General features: G+C 40.7%; 1 protein-coding gene across 2 annotated transcripts in view; it reads left to right on the top strand.

Moving 5' to 3' along the window:
• The first annotated feature begins 1,802 nt into the window (after window positions 1-1,802).
• KDM1A (lysine demethylase 1A) overlaps window positions 1,803-19,346 on the top strand; it is a 60,284-nt gene continuing 42,740 nt past the window's right edge. Inside the window, exons 1-3 of one of the 2 annotated variants that reach the window (XM_072979608.2) lie at window positions 1,803-2,254; window positions 5,793-5,958; window positions 14,167-14,226. In XM_072979608.2, the coding sequence (XP_072835709.2) occupies window positions 1,862-2,254; window positions 5,793-5,958; window positions 14,167-14,226 (619 nt within the window). In that variant the 5' untranslated portion in view covers window positions 1,803-1,861. The remainder of the gene's footprint in view (window positions 2,255-5,792; window positions 5,959-14,166; window positions 14,227-19,346) is intronic. The other variant, XM_072979609.2, reaches the window with a different exon arrangement.

Raw genomic sequence — 19,346 nt, 5'->3', positions numbered from 1 at the left:
TTATTTTTTTTTCATGTACAACAATCTACATTTATTCAGTCATATCATCTGGTTGCTGCACAATGGTGGAGGGTGGGATTTCACTTAAATGGGGCTTACTTTTGGGGTGCGGATTATATTACGAGCATCCTGAAAAATCATACAAGGGCTTATTTTCAGGTTAGGTCTTATTTTAGGGGAAACAGGGTAGCTTAAATAATAAAAAATCATTAGCAATCCAATGGCATGGGCACCCAGAGCAAAGATGTATCTTTTATGTATTCCGCACAAACATCAACATTTTGTTAGTATGTTTTTTAAAAAAAGGTTTAAGACCTTGATGCTTTCTATTGTATCTCTTCTGGAGAAGGACCACAGCTTGATGATATAGTGCCTGCTTTAAAAATATTAAGCAATAATATTCAGCTCCTGCATCTTCAATAAAAAGTATCAAGTGATAGGAATGATCTGCAGTACTTCTGCTTTTTGGAGATGACAATATAATAATAATAATAATAATAATAATAATAATAATAATAATAATAATAATAATAATAATAATAATAATAATAATAATAATAATAATAATAATAATAATAATAATAATATATTGTCATTGTACATTTATACACATACAACGAAATTCACAGACACCCAGAGACCAGACACATGCACACACATAATATCCAGTGAGATCTGTGGTAACCCAGGTGTTCTTCGACTACATCTCCCAGAAATCCTGGCCAGCATAGCTGGTGGTGAAAGCTTCTGGGAGCTGTAGTCCAAAATCGTCCAGGTTACCCAAAGCTGGGAAGTACTGAGCTAGATGGACAAGTTAGAATGTGGTATTAGGCAGCTTCCTGTTACATTTGCTGTCTTATGTTAGTTTGAGGCCCATTCAATTAAAAGAATCATATGGTATAAATCAGTATAGTACATGCTAAACAAGCTCTTAATGAATCATGCACGATTATTACTGGCTGCCTGAAACTTATTCTCATCGAAAAAGTCTATTACAGTATTTGGCTGGCATTGTCCCACCAGAAGTACGTTGAGAGGCGCTTGCAAATAATGAATGAAATAAGGTAATACTCACCAAACAAAAATCAAAGATCAAATAAAATAGGGCTACTTGGAAAGAAAAATTAAATTAATGCATCACTTATGTGCATGTAATTTATCTCCCCTCGAGTACAAACGGCTGCGACAACACTATTGAAGTAGCCTGTTGCTCAAAAACAGTGCAATTATTTCAAAACTTTAAATTTATACCTGTGTTTCAAATATGTCCATAATTTAAAGTTGTGCAGTGCTTTGATAAGAATAAAAGAAGAATTAAAGGAATGTTAGTGGAATGGATCTCAGCACCTGTGCGCTTTTTTTTTTTTTTACTTAAACGAGGATGCCTTAAAACGGTTTTAAATTGGCACCATTCGTAGGACTCCTTGGGATCCGCATGTTTTCGCCTGGGCATCTCCCTTTACTGTAGTCCCAACTGGCAAAGCCAACCGTAAGACTCCGGGAGCTGCCGTTTTATATAGGGGAGGGCTGCGTGGGCGCCTCACGAGGTCCACATTTTTGGAGAAGGGACGAAGGCCTGAAAGACGCTCCCGTCTCCCCGCCACAGCGACGGCGAATCGGCCAAGACCTCAGGCCCGACCCCCCATCCAGCGTTGCCACCCACCAACCGGACTACGGTAAGGGCGGAAGGAGCAGCCGCTTCAAGCCTCGCGCGCGAGATCTCGCTCTCAGGCTCCCACGATACTTTCCGGAGGAGGCGGGGCTGCGACGGTGACGTAGGAACGTCTCTGGGCGGAGCTTGCGCCGCGTTCGGTCCCCTCGCGCCGCGGGGCTGCCTTTGTCCACAGAGCGAGTGGCGGCGATGCTCTCCTCAGGGAAGAAAGCCGCCGCGGCCGAAGTCCCGGTGGGCGGGAGCGGCGGCGGCGCCAACAGCAACGGAGGCGGCGGCGCCGGGGGCGATGGCCCTTCCGACGCTCCGGTACCCCCGCCGCCGGCGCCCCCGCCGCCCCCTCCGCCGCCGCCGCCGTCTCTCGCCGGGCCCCTGGGTTCCGTGGAGGGCGGCGGCGGCGGTGGCGCTGCAGGGGCCTCGGAGCGCACGCCCCGTAAGAAAGAGCCCCCGCGCGCCTCGCCCCCCGGCGGCTTATCCGAGCCTCCCGCCGCCGGGCCTGGGCCTGGGCCTGCGGTGGGCTCTGAGACCACCGGCATCGCCGAAACCCCTGAAGGCCGCAGGACGAGCCGCCGGAAGCGGGCCAAGGTGGGTGCCGGGCTCCCCTCGAGCTCGTTTCCTCCGCCTGGGCCTCTCGGACCACCCCTTGGGCGGAGGGGGGGGGGGTTCGCGCCTCACGGCCTGAAGGGCCCTACGGGGAGACAAAAGCTGCTTGGCAAGGGCTTCTCCTCACCTGGAAAGGAGGGCGGGGGCGGGGCGGGGCGCCTCGGAGTGGCCTGTACCATGCCAGGCTCCGCCGGGGGTGTGTGTGTGGTGGTGGTGGTGGTGGTGGCCAAGGCTTGGGAAGGAGGCTGCGGGGAGTCCCTCTCCCTGCCCCCGCATATATATATATTTTTCCTTTGGGTTTGAGACTGCTTCGTCAACACGAAACCCCTCATCTCTCCCCGTTTGAAATGGGATTGACTCTGCAGGGTTTATAGGGCGAAGAAATGTGTCATTCCTTTAAAGCTGAACAACTTGGTTACTTAAATTAGAATAAGCCAGTGCTCACTTTCAGCAGATGGAACTAGGATCTGGTCCATAAAAGCTTAAACCCACAGTGAATTTATTTTCACTTCACAAACCTCAAGAGAGCAAGCAACAAAGCTTCTCTTTCTGGCTTGTATTTGCTGCCCTTGCTATTGTCTCTTGAATCTGTTGGTCTTGTATTAACCAGCAATGTTTAGATCTGGGCAGTACCAAGTTGTTGAGGAGTGTGAGAGTAGCTAGTTCCTGTTTTACACCTGCTGATGTGTAGGCTTTCAAGTTGCTCTGGATTGCTACCTTTTGTTTCAGAGAAACATCTTCAATTATGTTTAATGGAATACCTGATTTAGGGTTACGTATCTTAATATGACTGGACAACAAAATTTAAGATTGCTTCCTAGGATGAGTTTTAAAAGACGCAAGAGCTGGATTGTAAACCACACTGATATTGGAAATGAAACAGCTTTTAAAGTGTCACAATTCTTTTGGTTTATTTGTTTTGGTTTTGTTATACAAGTTGAAATCACATGTTATTGTTAATACATCTATCTACTTTGCATCCTCTGTGTACTTGGGAAAGCTGCTGGATCACAGTTTATAGCCCACATAAGTTTGATGGAATGGTTGCGTAGTCATTATATAATTAGTGTATCTGTACTTGGGATTTTAAGGAAGTACTTTATACTGCATATAGAAAAAGTACACATGAGACTATTAGGCAGATAACTTTGCTCGTACTCTATTCCAAAGGCTGTGTGTTGGCTAACTTTTTTAAAATAGGGATTTGCAAGTAGTTCTACCAGTTCTTTATAGATTAGGAATAATGCCTTTGTTAAATTACTGCATTTGAGTTCAGTTGTAGAGGACTCTTGGTGGAGGATGCGCTGTCTACCATGCTAGCTTATGCCTAGTAGCCGCTGAATTTGCACTATGGACTTAAGCTTCCCAGTGTTTGTTTGAAAGGGAAGCAGACATTAATCACAGTTTTAGTTTTAGATGTATAAATCCTCTGTTTTAAAATCAATGACATTTATATGTGTTGTTATATGTGTTTCCTAAGGATAAACATCTGTAAACTATTGGTCTAAAAATAGGATTTTTTTTAAACAAATGGTTACAAATTTTACAGAAATATTTATGTACTAGGAAACCTGTCTCACATCATTTGCTGAAGCAGGTTTTGACAGTCATCTAGGAAACTGTGTGTTGTGGAATTTGTCTGTTGTATGTCTGTGAAAGAGGGGCGTCAAATGTGAGGCAGATGCATTGCAAGTCTGCATCAGATTAATAAAATATACAGTATGTTGTTTTCAGAAGTTGTGCTTTGCTTAAGTATATCAAGGCTTTTGACTGTACTTATCTTTACGTCATATTGAACTCAGATAGGCATACCTGTAGATCATGTGTGCAAATTATGCAGCCTGTTTCTCCCATTTGGAGTGGTTGCCGTAGCCCTATCATGCCCTGGTGTTGAGAAATTGACTGATGGACCTGAATGTGCATATGTTTTTAGTACATGTATACTATTTAATTGTGTTATGATTGAATGGAACTCCTGAAGCTATTTATAATTTGTAAGATGTAAAGTGTGAAGTAAATCTATATATAGGTTATATGTTGACAGCCTGTTTACAGCACTCCTGAATAGCTAATATGACGGTTGGTTGTTGTGGGTTTTTCAGGCTCTTTGGCCATACTGTATTCTGAAAGTTGTTCTTCCTGATGTTTTGCCAGTCTCTGTGGCCGGCATCTTCAGAGGACTGGAGTAGGAACTCAGTCCATGCTCTGTTGCTGTTTGTTGGATAGTTGAGTATTTATAGCTGTGGGAACAGCTTTTGTCCTTTTCAGGAGGATAGGGTGATCAGCGTGTTTTTGTTGTGATAAGGGCGGGGGAGGTTATCTGTCACTGATTGATGGGTGTCGTTAGCTGGTCTTTTTTGTGCAATGATCCCTGTCCTTGTGGCTGGGTAGAGTACTTGACCTTTTGCAGGCTGTATTTTTCAGTATTGGGAGCCAGGCCTTATTTAGTTTTAGGCCTTCTTTTTTGTTGAAGTTCTGTTGATGTTTATGGATTTCAATGGCTTCCCTGTGCAGAACACGGCCAGAGCCCGAAAAACCCACAACAACCATTAGATCCCGGCCGTTAAAGCCTTCGAGAATACATTGATATGATGGTTAATTGTACCTCTTGTTAATAAATTATAATTGTGAAATAAGTATGCATTCTGGACCAAGAGAGGCTGGTATTCATACAGGTATGCAATTTCATACACTGTTTTCAGGTTATTTCACTAACTTGTTTAAGAAAATAGATATATTCTTATAAACAATAAACATAGAAATGAAATACAGTACAGGACTATATTTTACTGTACATGCACTCGCTTGCACATATAGAACAGAAGTCGTGAAGGGGTTTTGATGCATATTTGTGTTATACAGATATGTAGGCTGGAATTTTGTTGATATTCATGTGAGCTTTATTTAACATGCTGTGGCTAATTGATACTGGGGCATGCATTGGTTGTGAAGTCAGTTATGTGACAAGGCATGTAATTTCAACATTTCACAGCAAGCTACACTAACCTTATTTGAAATCTGTGCAACGTTCCCTCTCATTTTCAGGCCCTCTGGGCTGGGCTCCATCCCTCACGTGTGCAACTCTGGCCCCTGCATGAGGTTCTGTCACGACTGGAACCAAAGGGGTTGGAAACAATTGCTGTGGATGTGTGGAGGAGGAGGAGCCCTGCGCAGAGGGGGTGAAGTTGTGTGCAGTTGCACATCTCAGAGGCAGGCAACTTTGCAGCTATGGATTACAGTTTTAGATTTGATTCTCTAGGCCAGTGGTTCCCAACGTTGCATCCCCAAGTGTTCTTGGACTAAAAATCCTCGAAGCCTTCACCACCAGCTGTGCTGGCCAGGATTTCTGGGAGTTCTAGTCCAAGGACATCTGAGGAACCAAGATGGGAACCATTGCTCTGGGTTATTTAAATGTTTGGTTTATACAGAAAACAGTTCCTTTTCCTTTTATATTTTAATGGCCCTGCTGCACCAATTTGATTGTTCAGTTTTGATTATCTTTGACTGACTCTGTTCATAGGTGGAATATAGAGAAATGGATGAGAGTCTGGCTAACCTTTCTGAAGATGAGTATTATTCTGAAGAAGAAAGGAATGCTAAAGCAGAGAAGGAGAAAAAGCTACCTCCTCCCCCACCACCACCTCCTCCTGAGGAAGAGAATGAAAGTGAGCCAGAAGAACCATCTGGTGAGTAGGTGTCCCTCCCAATTCAACAGGACAGTGGTTCTCTTGTGCCTGAAATGTGCATGCTTGTTTGGAAGCAGTATGGTAATTCCCTGCCCGTTTTTTGAATTTAGATTAGAAATTTCTATCAGATAAAAAGGTTGGTATGCCATGAAGAAAGTATCAGTGATGGGCTGTGTATGAGAAATGTTGATGTAAGCCTGTAAAATCTTTTTTCTTCAAGAGTCTGCAAAGTGCAGTCATGTATCCTTAATGGTTTGATTGTCCAGGATCCATTACTGTTTTATTTGATCTTCACTGTTGGTTGCTTCAGAGCATTTTCATTTTCACTGTATTTTGTTGAAGAATCCCAAAAACCAGTTGATATTTTCTGTTTTTTCTTTCCTAAATGTAGCCATTCTAATCAGCTCTTCATTTGTTTTTGGCAAATTGGAGGATATCATACAATATAGCTATCTAGCAGCAGAGTAAAAACCTTTTCAGCTCTGTTTTTAAGTTGCTTTCTAACTGAGCTAAAAATTTATTTATTTATTTTATTTATTTATTAAATTTATACCCCGCCCCTCTAGACCATGTCTACTCTTTTGTGAGTAGACATGGTCTACGACTTTTGTGATCTTCATTTAAATTGTTTTTATTTTTCTGTCAACTCTTGTCTTTTTCTTTCTCTCTATTAAATGCAAAATATTCAGTTTCAGAAAGAAAACAATTAGTTTAGTTTCTAGCAGATCGCAAAATGGTGATTTTCTGATGATTTTAGACAAAACATGTATCCTACAGGAGTTCTTATTTGAATGGCCCAAAGTGTTTTGTTTGTGGTTCTGAAGCTGCATTTGCTAAGCCTGAACTGCAGCAGGTTGTGGTGGCACCATGTTAAGTCTAATTTTACTGCAAAATGTTAATTAACAATCTCTGACAGTTTTTTGGCAAACTGTAACCATTTTGTATGGCACACTCTGCACATAGCTCAAGAACAGTTTTAGAAGGCACTTAAGTAGAACTGTAGCAGTCTGCCTGCTGCTAAGCTTCTATGCCTGTTGTTTGGATTAGGGAAGGCGTATCAGTTCACTGAGCACAGTTTGGTTTATGCCACATTTTTAGGAAGCTACCCACCGATTTTAAGTATAGTCAGGCCGATGTATGTAGACTTCAGGCAGATTGAACTCTCATTATGATTCCTGCTGGATTAGCTGCTGTGAAAACGTACTTGCGTAACATATTCATTTATGAAGCCTATTAGAATTCAAATATTTTCTGATTTTCGCGAGTAACTCAGTTACAAAATTGCTGAATGTTATTTTATCAGATTTTGTCTTTGTTCTGTATTGAGGGCAGAGATATGTCTCTCGTGCAAGATGTGTTTTGGCTTCTTCCACTGGATATTTTTGCCAGTAATTATCTATGCCATGAATTCTACATATCCCGTGAAGGCTTTCACGGCCAGGATCTAGTAGTTGTTGTGGGTTTTTCAGGCTCTTTGGCTGTGTTCTGAAGGTTGTTCTTCCTAACGTTTCGCCAATCTCTGTGGCCGGCATTTTCAGAGGACTGGAGTAGGAACTCTGTCCATGCTCTGTTGCTGTTTGTTGGATAGTTGAGTATTTATAGCTCTGGGAAGAGCTTTTGTCCTATTCAAGAGATAGGGTGATCAGTGTGTTTTTGTTGTGGGTGTATTGTTGTGATAAGGAGGAGAGATTATCTGTCACTGTGATGGGTGTCATTAGCTGATCTTTTGTGTGTAATGATCACTGGTCCACAAGGACCCAGCCAGAAGGACCGGTGATCACTACACACAAAAGACCAGCTAATGACACCCATCAATCACAGTGACAGATAAACTCTCCTCCTTATCACAACAATACACCCACAACAAAGACACACTGATCACCATAATCACCCATCTCCTGAAAAGGACAGAAGCTAATCTCACAGCCATAAATACTGCAGTCCAACTGCACCAGAGCACAGAGTGCTGTCCCCTGATGATGCCAGCCACAGAGACTGGCGAAACGTTAGGAAGAACAACCTTCAGAACATGGCCAAAGATGCCGAAAAACCCACAACAACCATCTTCATATGCCATTCTGTTCAGAGTTCAGTTTTACTGAGAAACATGTTTTCTGTAGTAGCAAGAGAAGCAAGTTGTCAGAAATAGTATTAGCGTAGAGGGTGGAAATGCAGTCATGATGTACTGTTGTAATAAGCAATGCATCATCTGGTTTTTGCGTTGTGCATGTGAACATTCAGGACATGATAAGATGTTACATGCAGGAGTACCTGTCTGTTTTGTAGGCATGATTGTGCTTTAACTGTACAGTATATCTCAAATTAAACGTCCCTCCTTCATGTTGAGTTGTTCCCCAGTATGTTTTATAATTCTTAAAGTTTGTTTGAATTTGCCTCTGTACATAGACAAAATGCTGGGAAATACAGTAAACTTAAGAAATATATCATTGCAGATTTTGGAAAGACTTTTAGGACAAATGCATACAGGAGCATAAATCCCAGAGCATCATCTTGCCACTGCTTAGCTATGTGTGGCTTTAACATGTCATTATATTTATTCTTCTTAAAAGTGATTTTTCACAGTCTTTGCATCATCATTTTAGAATAAGGCAAGCCTCATTACTTAGATGTTTTTATGTTAGAGCTTAGAAGAATTACATGGTACTGCATACCAGCATTAGATCATGGTGCTTCTAGATTCATTTCGTCTGTGAAGTTTGCTCTTCTTACAGCAGATGGTTGGTTACTTTTTGGCCTAAACTGATGGAATCTTCATCCTCACTGTTTTTCACATTGAGTGGGAGATTTCATTTTTGTCTGCATTGTCGAGAACAATCATGCTGATGAGGCAATAAGATAGTGGCTGTTTTGGCTGCTTCATGCTTTTCTGATAGCTAGTACAGCAAGACTGGAGTTATTTCATTGTACTATGGCACATAAATCTGCTTACGAAGAACTGTTTCAAAATGCCTGAATAAAACATTTAATACATTCTGAATCCTGTTGTGTCCCCTGTCTTGGTTTAAAGGAATTGAAACAACTTTGAAAGCATCCATTTTTGGTATACATATACTTTGTACAAACTCCTACATGTGAGCACTGGTTTAGCAAGAGACACAACTGGGTTTAAAAAAAATCTATTTATGCTAGCAGAATTTCAAAGCTATTGTTGCATTGACAGCATGTGTTTTAATGTTGTTCTTGCAAATGCATGCAAAGGCAATGTGAAGATTCAGTTTTATGTGTCTTAAAGTAACAGTAATGCTTTAGCACAATAGTTAGGAATAGAGATGGGGTTATTTGTATACGAATATCCCCGCACAGGTGGAAATAACAAGACTGTCCACTCAAGATTTTGCTGCAGCTGCCAGCTCTGCTGCGGCTACCTATTGCACTGTTCTCCGCAGTGGATTAGCCACTTTGCGATCTAGCAGAGAGGCTTGTCGTCCCAGCTCCTGCCAGGATTGGATAATCAATTGAGGACGATGGCGCGATAAGAAGGCATTGTGGAGCCGGTGGCAGTGGCGAAATTCTGAGTAGACAGTCTGGCCCCATGGGGTGGGACCCTCGTTATTTCCACCTGTGCGGGGATATTCATACATGAATACCCCCATCTCTAGTTAGGAACTTTGCAGCTCAAAAGACACATGTTTATCTGTTTTGAAGTTCTTTATGTAAAAACTAGCATGATAACATAGACAGGGTACCAGTCTGGCGTCAGGGACAGCTGGATTAGATTGCCTCAAACTCATTAAAGTTCAGCACAAAGGTCATGCTAACTCTATGCAAAATATTCAGGAAGTGAATTGACCATTGCTTCTTCTACCATTTATAGCAGTTCTCTGTTTTCATTTCATTTAGTTATGATTTCACTTTGCACACACATTGCTCTATGCCATACGTGGGACAAACCATTATTCTCCTATTAATTTGAGACTGGTTCTGATCCAGAGTATACAGGTCTGCAGACCATAGATAGAAGGGTAGTGGTTTAGAGTGATGCACATTTCAGTTCAAAATGTTCAGAGTGAAGTGGCAGAATAAACTTCAGAGGCTGTTCCCACTGTACAAACCATTGTGTACAGAGATTAAGGACTTTACAGTATATTCACTGAACCTGGGCGATTTGGCAAGTTGCCTTTGTGTAGCCTTCTTCTCAGATAAGGAGAGAATATGAGAAAAGTCTTCAAAAGAATAAAAGCTAGGATACAAAAGTTATATATTGTGAGCAAGGGTTTTTAATGATATAGGGTAGGAGGGAAACATGAGAGGTAATTTAAGAGCAAGAATTTAATAATAATCAACATTAACTGCAGAGCTGGAAGGGGCCCTATAGATCATTGAGTCCAGATCCGGTTAAGGAGACACAGTGGGGAATCAAACTCGCGGTCTCTGGCACCACAGCCAGATGCCTAAACCACTGAGCTAACCAGCAATTTATTGTGTGTGTGTTTTTTTTTTAAGTACCTTTGTTATTAAACAGTTGTTGGAAGATCACCCAAATATGATTTGATTTGTAAAGCAACTCAATGTGCCTTTTTTTAAATTCAGAAGGCTTGATAGAAACATATGCTATAGTCCAGTTTGTTCCCATTAAACTATTTACCCTTTTTTCAGAAAATGCACGTTTTTATATATCATTGAGTGTGGAAGAAGAATTGGCATATACCAGTGATTTTGATTGTAGGAAGTGAAGGGGATCTGAAAGCTTTATGTCAAATATGTGGCATCTTCTAGTCTACGTAGATATTCCTGCTTGTTTTTTTTCCATGTTAGAGAGGAAGAATCTGCTCTATGCATCTCTCTTTGGGCTGTTCCCCACCCCCGTATTATGTCAGTAATTAGTGACATTTTTGACTGGTGCTAGGCAACGAGCCAAATTCCCTCTGGTCTCCCATCTTCTGTGCTTGTTCTCCCTTTCAGTCTTCCCTCCTCATATCATTTTACTTGCTTCTTCTGTTTGCACTGCCTGCTACCAGGGTATTTTGTAGCATGTACATATAAGACTTTTGTCTCCCTATTATTGTATAAGAAACTGAGAACAGTGAAGTGGGGGGAAGCCATATATCTTCCCAGAATCTAAATATAAAACGAGAAATTGTGGCTTTATAGCCCACCTGTTTCCTCTTTGCCACTTTTAAAGAGGGAGAACAAGCATGGTGAGGTAGGCCATACTACAGGCTACTGCTTGCTGGCCATTTAAAGTTGAGTCTGGGAACCTCCTGATGTTAGACTGCAACTTCCATCTGCCTTAGCCAGCATAATCACTGCTGATGACAGGGAATTCCAATTAATATCTGGAAAGGTACATGTTCTCCATACCTGATTGAACGGTTGAATTTTCAGTAGTTCAGAGTTAGAAATCAATACAGTGGACCCTTGACTTACAGACGGCTTGACTTACAGACTTTTTGAGTTACAGACTTCTCTGGCCGCTAAATTTAGGTTTGACTTGCAGACTGAGATTTGACTTACAGACCAGAAAAAAACCAAAATGGAACAAAAACGGCCTGTTACAGGATTAATCGGTTTTCAATGCACTGTAGGTCAATGGAGACTTGACTTACAGACTTTTTGACTTGAGAACCGCCTTCCAATACGGATTAAGTTCTCAAGTCAAGACCCCACTGTATATCATTTGCCTTCTTGCTGAACATCTGGCAAGCATCAACTGGTAAATTTATGAGGAAGGATAGGATGCATTGGCTCATATATATTCTTGTAACATAAAAAAGGCAAGCAGCACATTTATTTTTGTAGGAGTCTGTAGAGAGCTGTTGAAACAACTAAAACATTCTCCAGTTGGCCAATGTGTGGGGGCAAGAAACCACTGTTTTACTCTTCCTTCACCAATGCAGAAAAAAAAATAATTGCTTTGAATTTCGCAGAAGTAGTTTTGCTGCACGTTTTCTCCTGACGCTGCTTACTGTGAAAATCTGATGAGAAGATGAAGAAGTCCTCTACTTTAGAACCTGTCATCCACAGCAAGAAAAAGCAGAAGTGCTTTTCTTCTCATTGTTTGTTTTCCTTAAGGAACTGCATGAAAGTTCAGTTGTAAAATGAACTTAATTGTGGGAGAGGATCAGTTTGTTCTCTGTTTTCTGAGGAAAGAGGGAAAAAGAAGAAGTAGCTTTTATTCAGCAAGCCAAAAGTACCAACAGCGGCTTGCTGCTCCTGCTGCTTGGAAAATGTTGGTGGAAAAAAAAAAAGAAATGAACCGTTGCTTTCTCCAAAAAGGATCTGGAATCAAGAAAGAGAAGGATGCTGCTACTTTTCTTCCCCTAAGGAGTAGAGGGAGAGGTAGTTCTTTCTTCTTCCTATGGAATTTTTGCAGGTGGTGATTGTAGTAGTGTCTGCAGGCATCTTTGGAAAAGATCAGTCACCCTCTCTCTCTTTCTCTCTCTCCTGAATACTCAGAAAATGCCATGGGACTTGGGAGAAGTTAACAGAAACAATGGCTAGTAAACTGGGTCAAAATTAGTTGATTAATTATAGAAATGCATCTTTCAACCTGTGAAAAATAAAATATTGATGCTTCAGTTGTTAAATTTAACAGACATAGTTATCATGTGAATACTACTGAATACCTACTGCCTCTATTAGAACAAACTTGTGATATCATATTGGATTCAGACTAGAGCACAATGAATATGGTACAATAGAACCTTCTGTGGTATATCGTTGGTTGTTGTCCTGCTATGCTACTGTGTAGATTAAGGATGTTTCCGCATTAGAACCACTTGAATCCTGGAAGATTACTTTACATATAGGAAACTGGTAGAATGTAACTTGTTTAGCATTTTGAAGTTCCTAAATAATGCAGTTTTGTAGCTTATTGAGTTCGTGATTTACCACTGCTGAGGAGTTGAAGTGCATTAATGTGTCCTTAACACTGTTCCTTCTGGAGGCGGAATGTGCATAGTGAAGCTCTGGCCAGATTCAGATGCAATGCTAAGCCATATTTAGTTTATGTGAAATACATCCTCTCATGGCCAAGAAACATTTACAGCGTGTACTAGAGGAAATTTGAAGAATTTGCTTTCCTGCTTAAACTATCTGCAGTTGATCATTATGCCATTCTGAGCTGCCTGTAGTTTAAACTATTGTTTGTTGGAATTAGGACCAAAACCATCAACTTGATCTTAGCTTTTTAAAATAAACCATAGTTTACACTACTCGCAGGTCTTAATTCAGGTGAAACTTCAAAATGCTGTCTAAACTGGAAAGCAGTTGCTTCTAACCTTCTCCTGACATGTGGAGGGAAGAGCACCTGAGCAGAATTGTTAACATATTATTAAGACTCTACTTGTCACTATGCCTGTACCAGATTACTTTGGCTACTTGTATGACAAACTTTTTCTCTCCCTCTCCTGTAGCCCTCATCTCTGCCTAAAAACCACCTCTAGGAGGTTTTCCAGCCACCTGGAGCAAGGTCCATATGTGCACAATAGGCTGTAGTTAGTTGGGAGGGGAAATTGCCACCTCCTGGATGTGTTGATATAGCTGTTTTTATGTTATTCAAAAGTACATCAACTTCTGTAGATGGTTTTCCGCAAGAAGCTAGCAGTCCAGAGTTCAACAGAGGCAAGAAAATTTAAGGCTTCTTCTGAGTGTGCTCATCACGCTTCTGTCTCTGGATATAGCTTTGAGCTTGACATCCTGTAGCACAGTTTAGCATCACTTATGTAGCTATTCATATTAGTGAGGCATGTATGGGTTACTGCTGGCATAATTAGCATAAACATCATTTAGCATTTGAATGCCTGTCTTGGGTTGTGGAAGTCAAGTAAGGTTGTAGCAGAAATTAGTAAGGAAAGTTAGGTAATACATTTCCAATCCTTGGTGTTTCAAACCCTTGGTTAGACTACCCAGCTGTGTGGTCTTCACACGAAGTGTATTCATTTTGCTCTACTGTCTTAATAAATTGCTTCATAACTATTTACCAGCCTCTGCAAATATTGTGTGTATCCATTTTTTCCCATAAGAGTCTGACAAAGGGTTCCAACAACAAGGATGAAGCCTTAGAAGATTGCAGAGTGTGACATCTTTGAACCAGATTCCAGAACATGGCATTCTCAGAAAATGTTGGTTTCCCCCCCCAGTTGGTGAACTACTAAACTGGAATCACCAACCGCCAGGCCTTCATGTCCCCCAAATGACTTGAACATGTGGAGCAAGGTCCCTGAGATCTCCTCTTTCCTTCCACAGGGCAAGCAGGAGGACTTCAAGACGACAGTTCTGGAGGGTATGGAGACTGCCAAGCATCAGGTGAGGGTGGCGTTTGATGCTTGCCACTTAGTAGCAAGAGCCCCCAAATCAGGGATTGATGCTTGCAATTGCACATGGGTGTGGGTGATCAGGTTGTAGCATCAGGTGCAGGAAAAATGTATTTGTCCACTCAAAATGGGAGGGATAACTATGTCACAGCAGAAAAAAGTAATGGGAAATTACATGTATTCAGAAATGCTTCAGACAGATGTTGCAGCCCTCTAATCTTCTTTGTGTTCAGTAAATATGTAATACGTCCTCATTTCTACAAGCTGAAAAGGCAATTAGCTCTGTCATTTAGAGATGTGGGATTTTCCACACTGTACACCATGATCCTAGATTCCAAGGAGTGAAATCAAGAGGAATGCCCAAATTTCTACTCAGTTGCTTTAAATTGTGGTAGAATTAGGTTGCCAGCCTATATGTGCTCTCAGAGGACAAGCCATGTTAAACAGTGGACTTATGAACAAGTAAATATGCAGAGGTTTGTCCTATAAACGTACATAAAAGCCTAAGGGCAAAACAGTCATATTAGCTTTTTTCTTTTGATAGTTTTAAGAACTTTGTGGGTATACATCAAGTAGCTCCAACTGATGCACACTTGTTAGAATGTAGTTATCAGAGGAGTTATACTTTGAAGGCCCCTACTTGTTCTTAAAGCCGAGTTGGGGACAGTTAATGGTTTTGGATTTATCTTAAATTATAAAATGATGCTGATATGATAGGGATTTCCCAAGTATTGTAGACTGAGGTGTAGGGTTTTCCATTTGTCTTAAACATTTTTGCAAACTGACATGTCTCACCATATATCTTGACTCCGGGATTCACTTGTATCCACCTGAATTGGTTACCTATGTTACGAATTGAAATGTAAGTGGCTGGAAATTAATTTTCAAATGTTTTGTGAGGGCCTTAGTTACTGCTCAGACAGCCTGCAGTATTAATTTATGAAAATTGTAGGTGGGGGAATTATTGAGTTACCTGGCTCTTAATTGTCATGGAATCATAGAATAATTGAGTTGGAATGGGCATATAAGGTCACCGAGGCATGAGAATTGATAAGGCTGAAAAGACTAGCTTTATGTCCACATATTTTATAAGGCTTCAAGGATGTGCCGTTTATATATGTGCTGGGATTTTTTTTTAAGTTCAGAAATCAATGGTTATGTTAATTTTTACTCACTGTGTATTCTAGGAATCTCTAGAGATCTAAGGATAACCAACGTGTGTTTCTGAGCAAGGTACTAACATGGACCATTGTTTAGTTCCAGATGTGACTTTACCTTCCTACTGCTTAGGAGGCAGTGTATGGAAAGGCAGATTTCTTTTAAATAAAAAATTATGTATCTTGTTTTAAACCTTAAGATAGTATCAACATGCAATTATTACATTAGAAGTGAATTTGTGTGATTCCTAGGATGGCAGATTTTTTTTACTTTTAAGCTGGAGTGTTCTTCTCATATCTTTCTTAACCAGCCACATACTTTAGATCCATGGTGTCTTCCCAGTGTGCTCTTCTTATAACATATTTGTCCTTTGCTTGAAAAGTAGAGTGAGTGCTACTAGCCTGTTTATTTGTATTTTGCTTAACAGTGGTTGGGAAAGCTTGTGACTTAGAGGACTTCCTAAGAGAACTACTGTTCTAAAAAGAACTAACTAGTTTTACTTCAGCAAGAAGATCTTCCACCAGAGGACATGGACAAGCTGTTCATCTTCTCAGCCTATTTTTTAAAAAAATCAGTTTCTCTACTATTTATTATATTCTTAATAATTTCACTAGATTTCTGAAGAGATGTCCACTCACCGGGCTTTGTGTGATGCTTGTGGCCATTGGTAACATCACACCAATCATGGAAGTAGCCCAGATGACAATTCCCTGCCTCACTGCACTACTTACTACTCCAGCGAGGAGGCAGGATGACAAGTCTCCCCACTCAGCTGCTAAGTGGCCAACACTACAGGGAGGTGGGGAAGTGCCAGCCAGGCTATTTCTGTGATAGGCGCAGTTTTACTGCCGATGGTTGCGAATGCCATGTGAAGCCCAGTGAGTGGACTGGGATGGTTCTGGAGGGAAGGCCCAAAGGGCGTCCAGGAGAGGAATACAAATGTCCCATCTCTATTAAAATTACTCAAATATTCTGCAGAGGTGGCTATACCTGTAAATTACCCAGATTTGTATTGTGCTTGTCTTTTCTAATATACTTCTGTTTCTGCCATACAGTTTTAGGTTCACATCTAACATTACAATACCTAGAAATATGATTATTTAAAGTAAAATAAAAGAATTCTGAAAAGTTTAATGATGTGCCACTCGCCCAGATTTCTGGACTTGTAGTCTGATGTTGTTATCTTTAGCCACAACATACCTTTTGTAAGAGGTATCACTTGCCCCTGGAGGAGCTGTTTGTCACCTTTCTCATAGAAAAATGACCTGTAGTAGAACAAGAAGTAAGAGTAAGTTGCTCTTCAGTCTGAGCCAGCAAAGCTTTTCTTATATTCCGTTTGTGCAGTGAGTAGACTACACTGCCACGTATCTGAGAGCTTAGTTTGGCAATACCTGTATATTGTTTAAATGTGTGAGTGTTACCTTGGGAATTTGAATATGTCCTGAATGTTTCCTCAGTACTTTTATAAACCACTCTCCACTACAGAACTCAAAAGGTGATTCGGAGCACCACACAGTCACTTGGGTTCTCTGCAAATGGCAGAGGAATGGAGATCAGGGTGGGTAGGACCTTTCGCTCTGTCCTCTGATTTTGATGAAGGCAAATGCCATGAGGGGAAAAGGCCCAGCAGTAAGTGAGACAAGACCTGCCTCTAGGCTAGTTATCTGTGCAGCATGTGCCGATAAGAGAGAAGACAATCAGGGTAGGGTTAGTTAGTGGTAGTGCTGATGACCACAGACCAGCAGTGGCAGATCTTCTTGGTCTGGGGGTTACAGCAATCCATTCCTGGCCCTTGGAAGGTCACTCCCGCAACTTTTCTTTAAAAAAATTGCATTTTCTTTACTGGAATCTCTGTTCCCTTACATTCTCTACTGGTGAATTTTTTTTTTCAGTTTGGGGTACCCCAGGGGTTTTGGCAAAAGTGCCCTTAGAGGACTTTTTGAGCAAAACTAAGGTGGAGAGGAGGTTGTGGGGTGTTAAAGTTTCACATGTTGCCACCCTGCCATAAACACTGGTTGGTACTAAGCAAGCCTCTACTTACAGAAACCTGAATGTCTGGGAAAGTATGGGGGTGGAATACCGTATATAAAGTAGGGCAGTTTTGTAGTCTAGCTGTACATAGATCAGAGGAAGATACATTTATTACAATTCTTGCTGTATTCTTGCATAGAGGAGTGGGTCCCCCACATATTCAGCTTTAGAATGTTATTTTTATATTAAAAGTTTTCCTAAGTCTTAAGGGAAAGGTTTCTATGATATTTTACATTTTCTTTGCAACCTACTGTGCATTTGAACCCATAAGCAAATTCAAACATGCTTATGAGTAATCTGGCCTTTCTCACCCATAAACCTACCCATAAGCTCAAACATAGGTTGCAAGGGGGGGGGAGACATGTCATAGAAATCCTCCCCCTACACGAATTATAGTTCGATCCTCTATCTGTTGACTTGTAGTTTGATTATTGATATTATCTTGGCATCCAGATGATAACTGCATATTTCAGTGCTAATTTGGAGTTAATGATGGAGAACAACTTGTTTATACAGTAATGTATATAGAAATTTATAGTGGAAAGTTAGATTAGTACTTTTCTCTCTGAGCTTGTTGCTACCTTTGGTGTGGTGTGAGGTTTCTGATTATGGGGAATACTGAAATTGAAGATCCATCATCTACCTCTGATGAGGTAAAATTACACAGCAAATTTAGCTGAAAACAGGCATGGGCAGTAGCCCATGAGTATGGGATTGCTTGCAGTACATCTGTGAGAAATTTTTAAATGATTTTCAGTTTTTAGGGCCGTAACAATTATTTTTGCTACCTAAATTAGAGCACTGAATTCAAGAAGAGTGAAGTTGTGTGTGAAAAAAATTGAATTCAGTCCTCTTCTATATGTTAGAGATATTACGATCTGACTGGTGTATGTTGGGGATTTAAGAACAAATGAGCCCTCCAAGAAATCTGAAATCTGCCTGCTTGTTTTTAAGAAGTGTTTGCCTGTGTAAGTCGGTTTCAGCCAAAGCAGTGAGTTTTATCTTAATTTTTCAGAGCTGGACAGAAATTTGCATCTCACTTGGTGGTCTCAATTGTGTGCCTCAACATAGGAAGTCCCCAGTAGGATAGTGAGCAAAGTATTGACATTTTGACCATAAGATGGGTTGAGTGCTTTCTATAAAGCATGACAGGGGACCTGTATGACCATATCTAGATAAAAATCTCTTTTGTGATATATGGGTACAGTACATAATTTTGGTTCAATTGAGGAGAGTACAAGATTACAGAGATGAGTCTTGCAATATTTACTGTGAGAATTTTAGAGAATTTTATTTTGAAAACACATAAATACCATTTCTCTATCCAGGAGCAACATCTTGGTTGATATTCAAGGCAACTGTGAATAGTCTATCATCTCCTCAGTTGTTTCACCAGGACAGGGAGAAGAGAGGCTAGCAGAAAGGTGGTAATAACTTATGTGGAATACCTTTAACCCGATACACAATCCTCCAATTTTTCCCTTTTAGAAAAACAGCATCAAGGCAAAAGTTCTGTGTGCTATGGAGAATTACGCATCTGAAACTTACTTGCAGTTTGAAAAATTCTTGTATCTTATTACCATGGATAAAGCCAAAAATAGTATCATGTTTTTGGGTATCACAACCATTTAAAAGGCACAGAAAACCTGCCTGACTCAAAACACACACACTCAAAACAAAATAAAGTCATAACAACAACAGACAACCCTAGGATTTAACAAGAGAAATGAGGGAAAGAAAAGCTTGCTTATCCAGTCATACTTTCTCACTTACTTTCCAGAGTCTACTAGATCTGTCACTGGAAAATGCTGTGTTTTCCTACTCATATTAAGAAGTCTGGAGGTTTTCCGACCCTTGATTTGGACGTTGTTTTGCTTTCTTCCGTACCTGGCTTAGTATCAGAATTGTTGTTGTTTAAGTGTT

This window comes from Pogona vitticeps, chromosome 9 (assembly GCF_051106095.1).
Source record: "Pogona vitticeps strain Pit_001003342236 chromosome 9, PviZW2.1, whole genome shotgun sequence".
NCBI lineage: Eukaryota > Metazoa > Chordata > Lepidosauria > Squamata > Agamidae > Pogona > Pogona vitticeps.
Note: the sequence above shows the minus strand (reverse complement) of the source record. Positions and strands in the feature narration are given on the sequence as shown.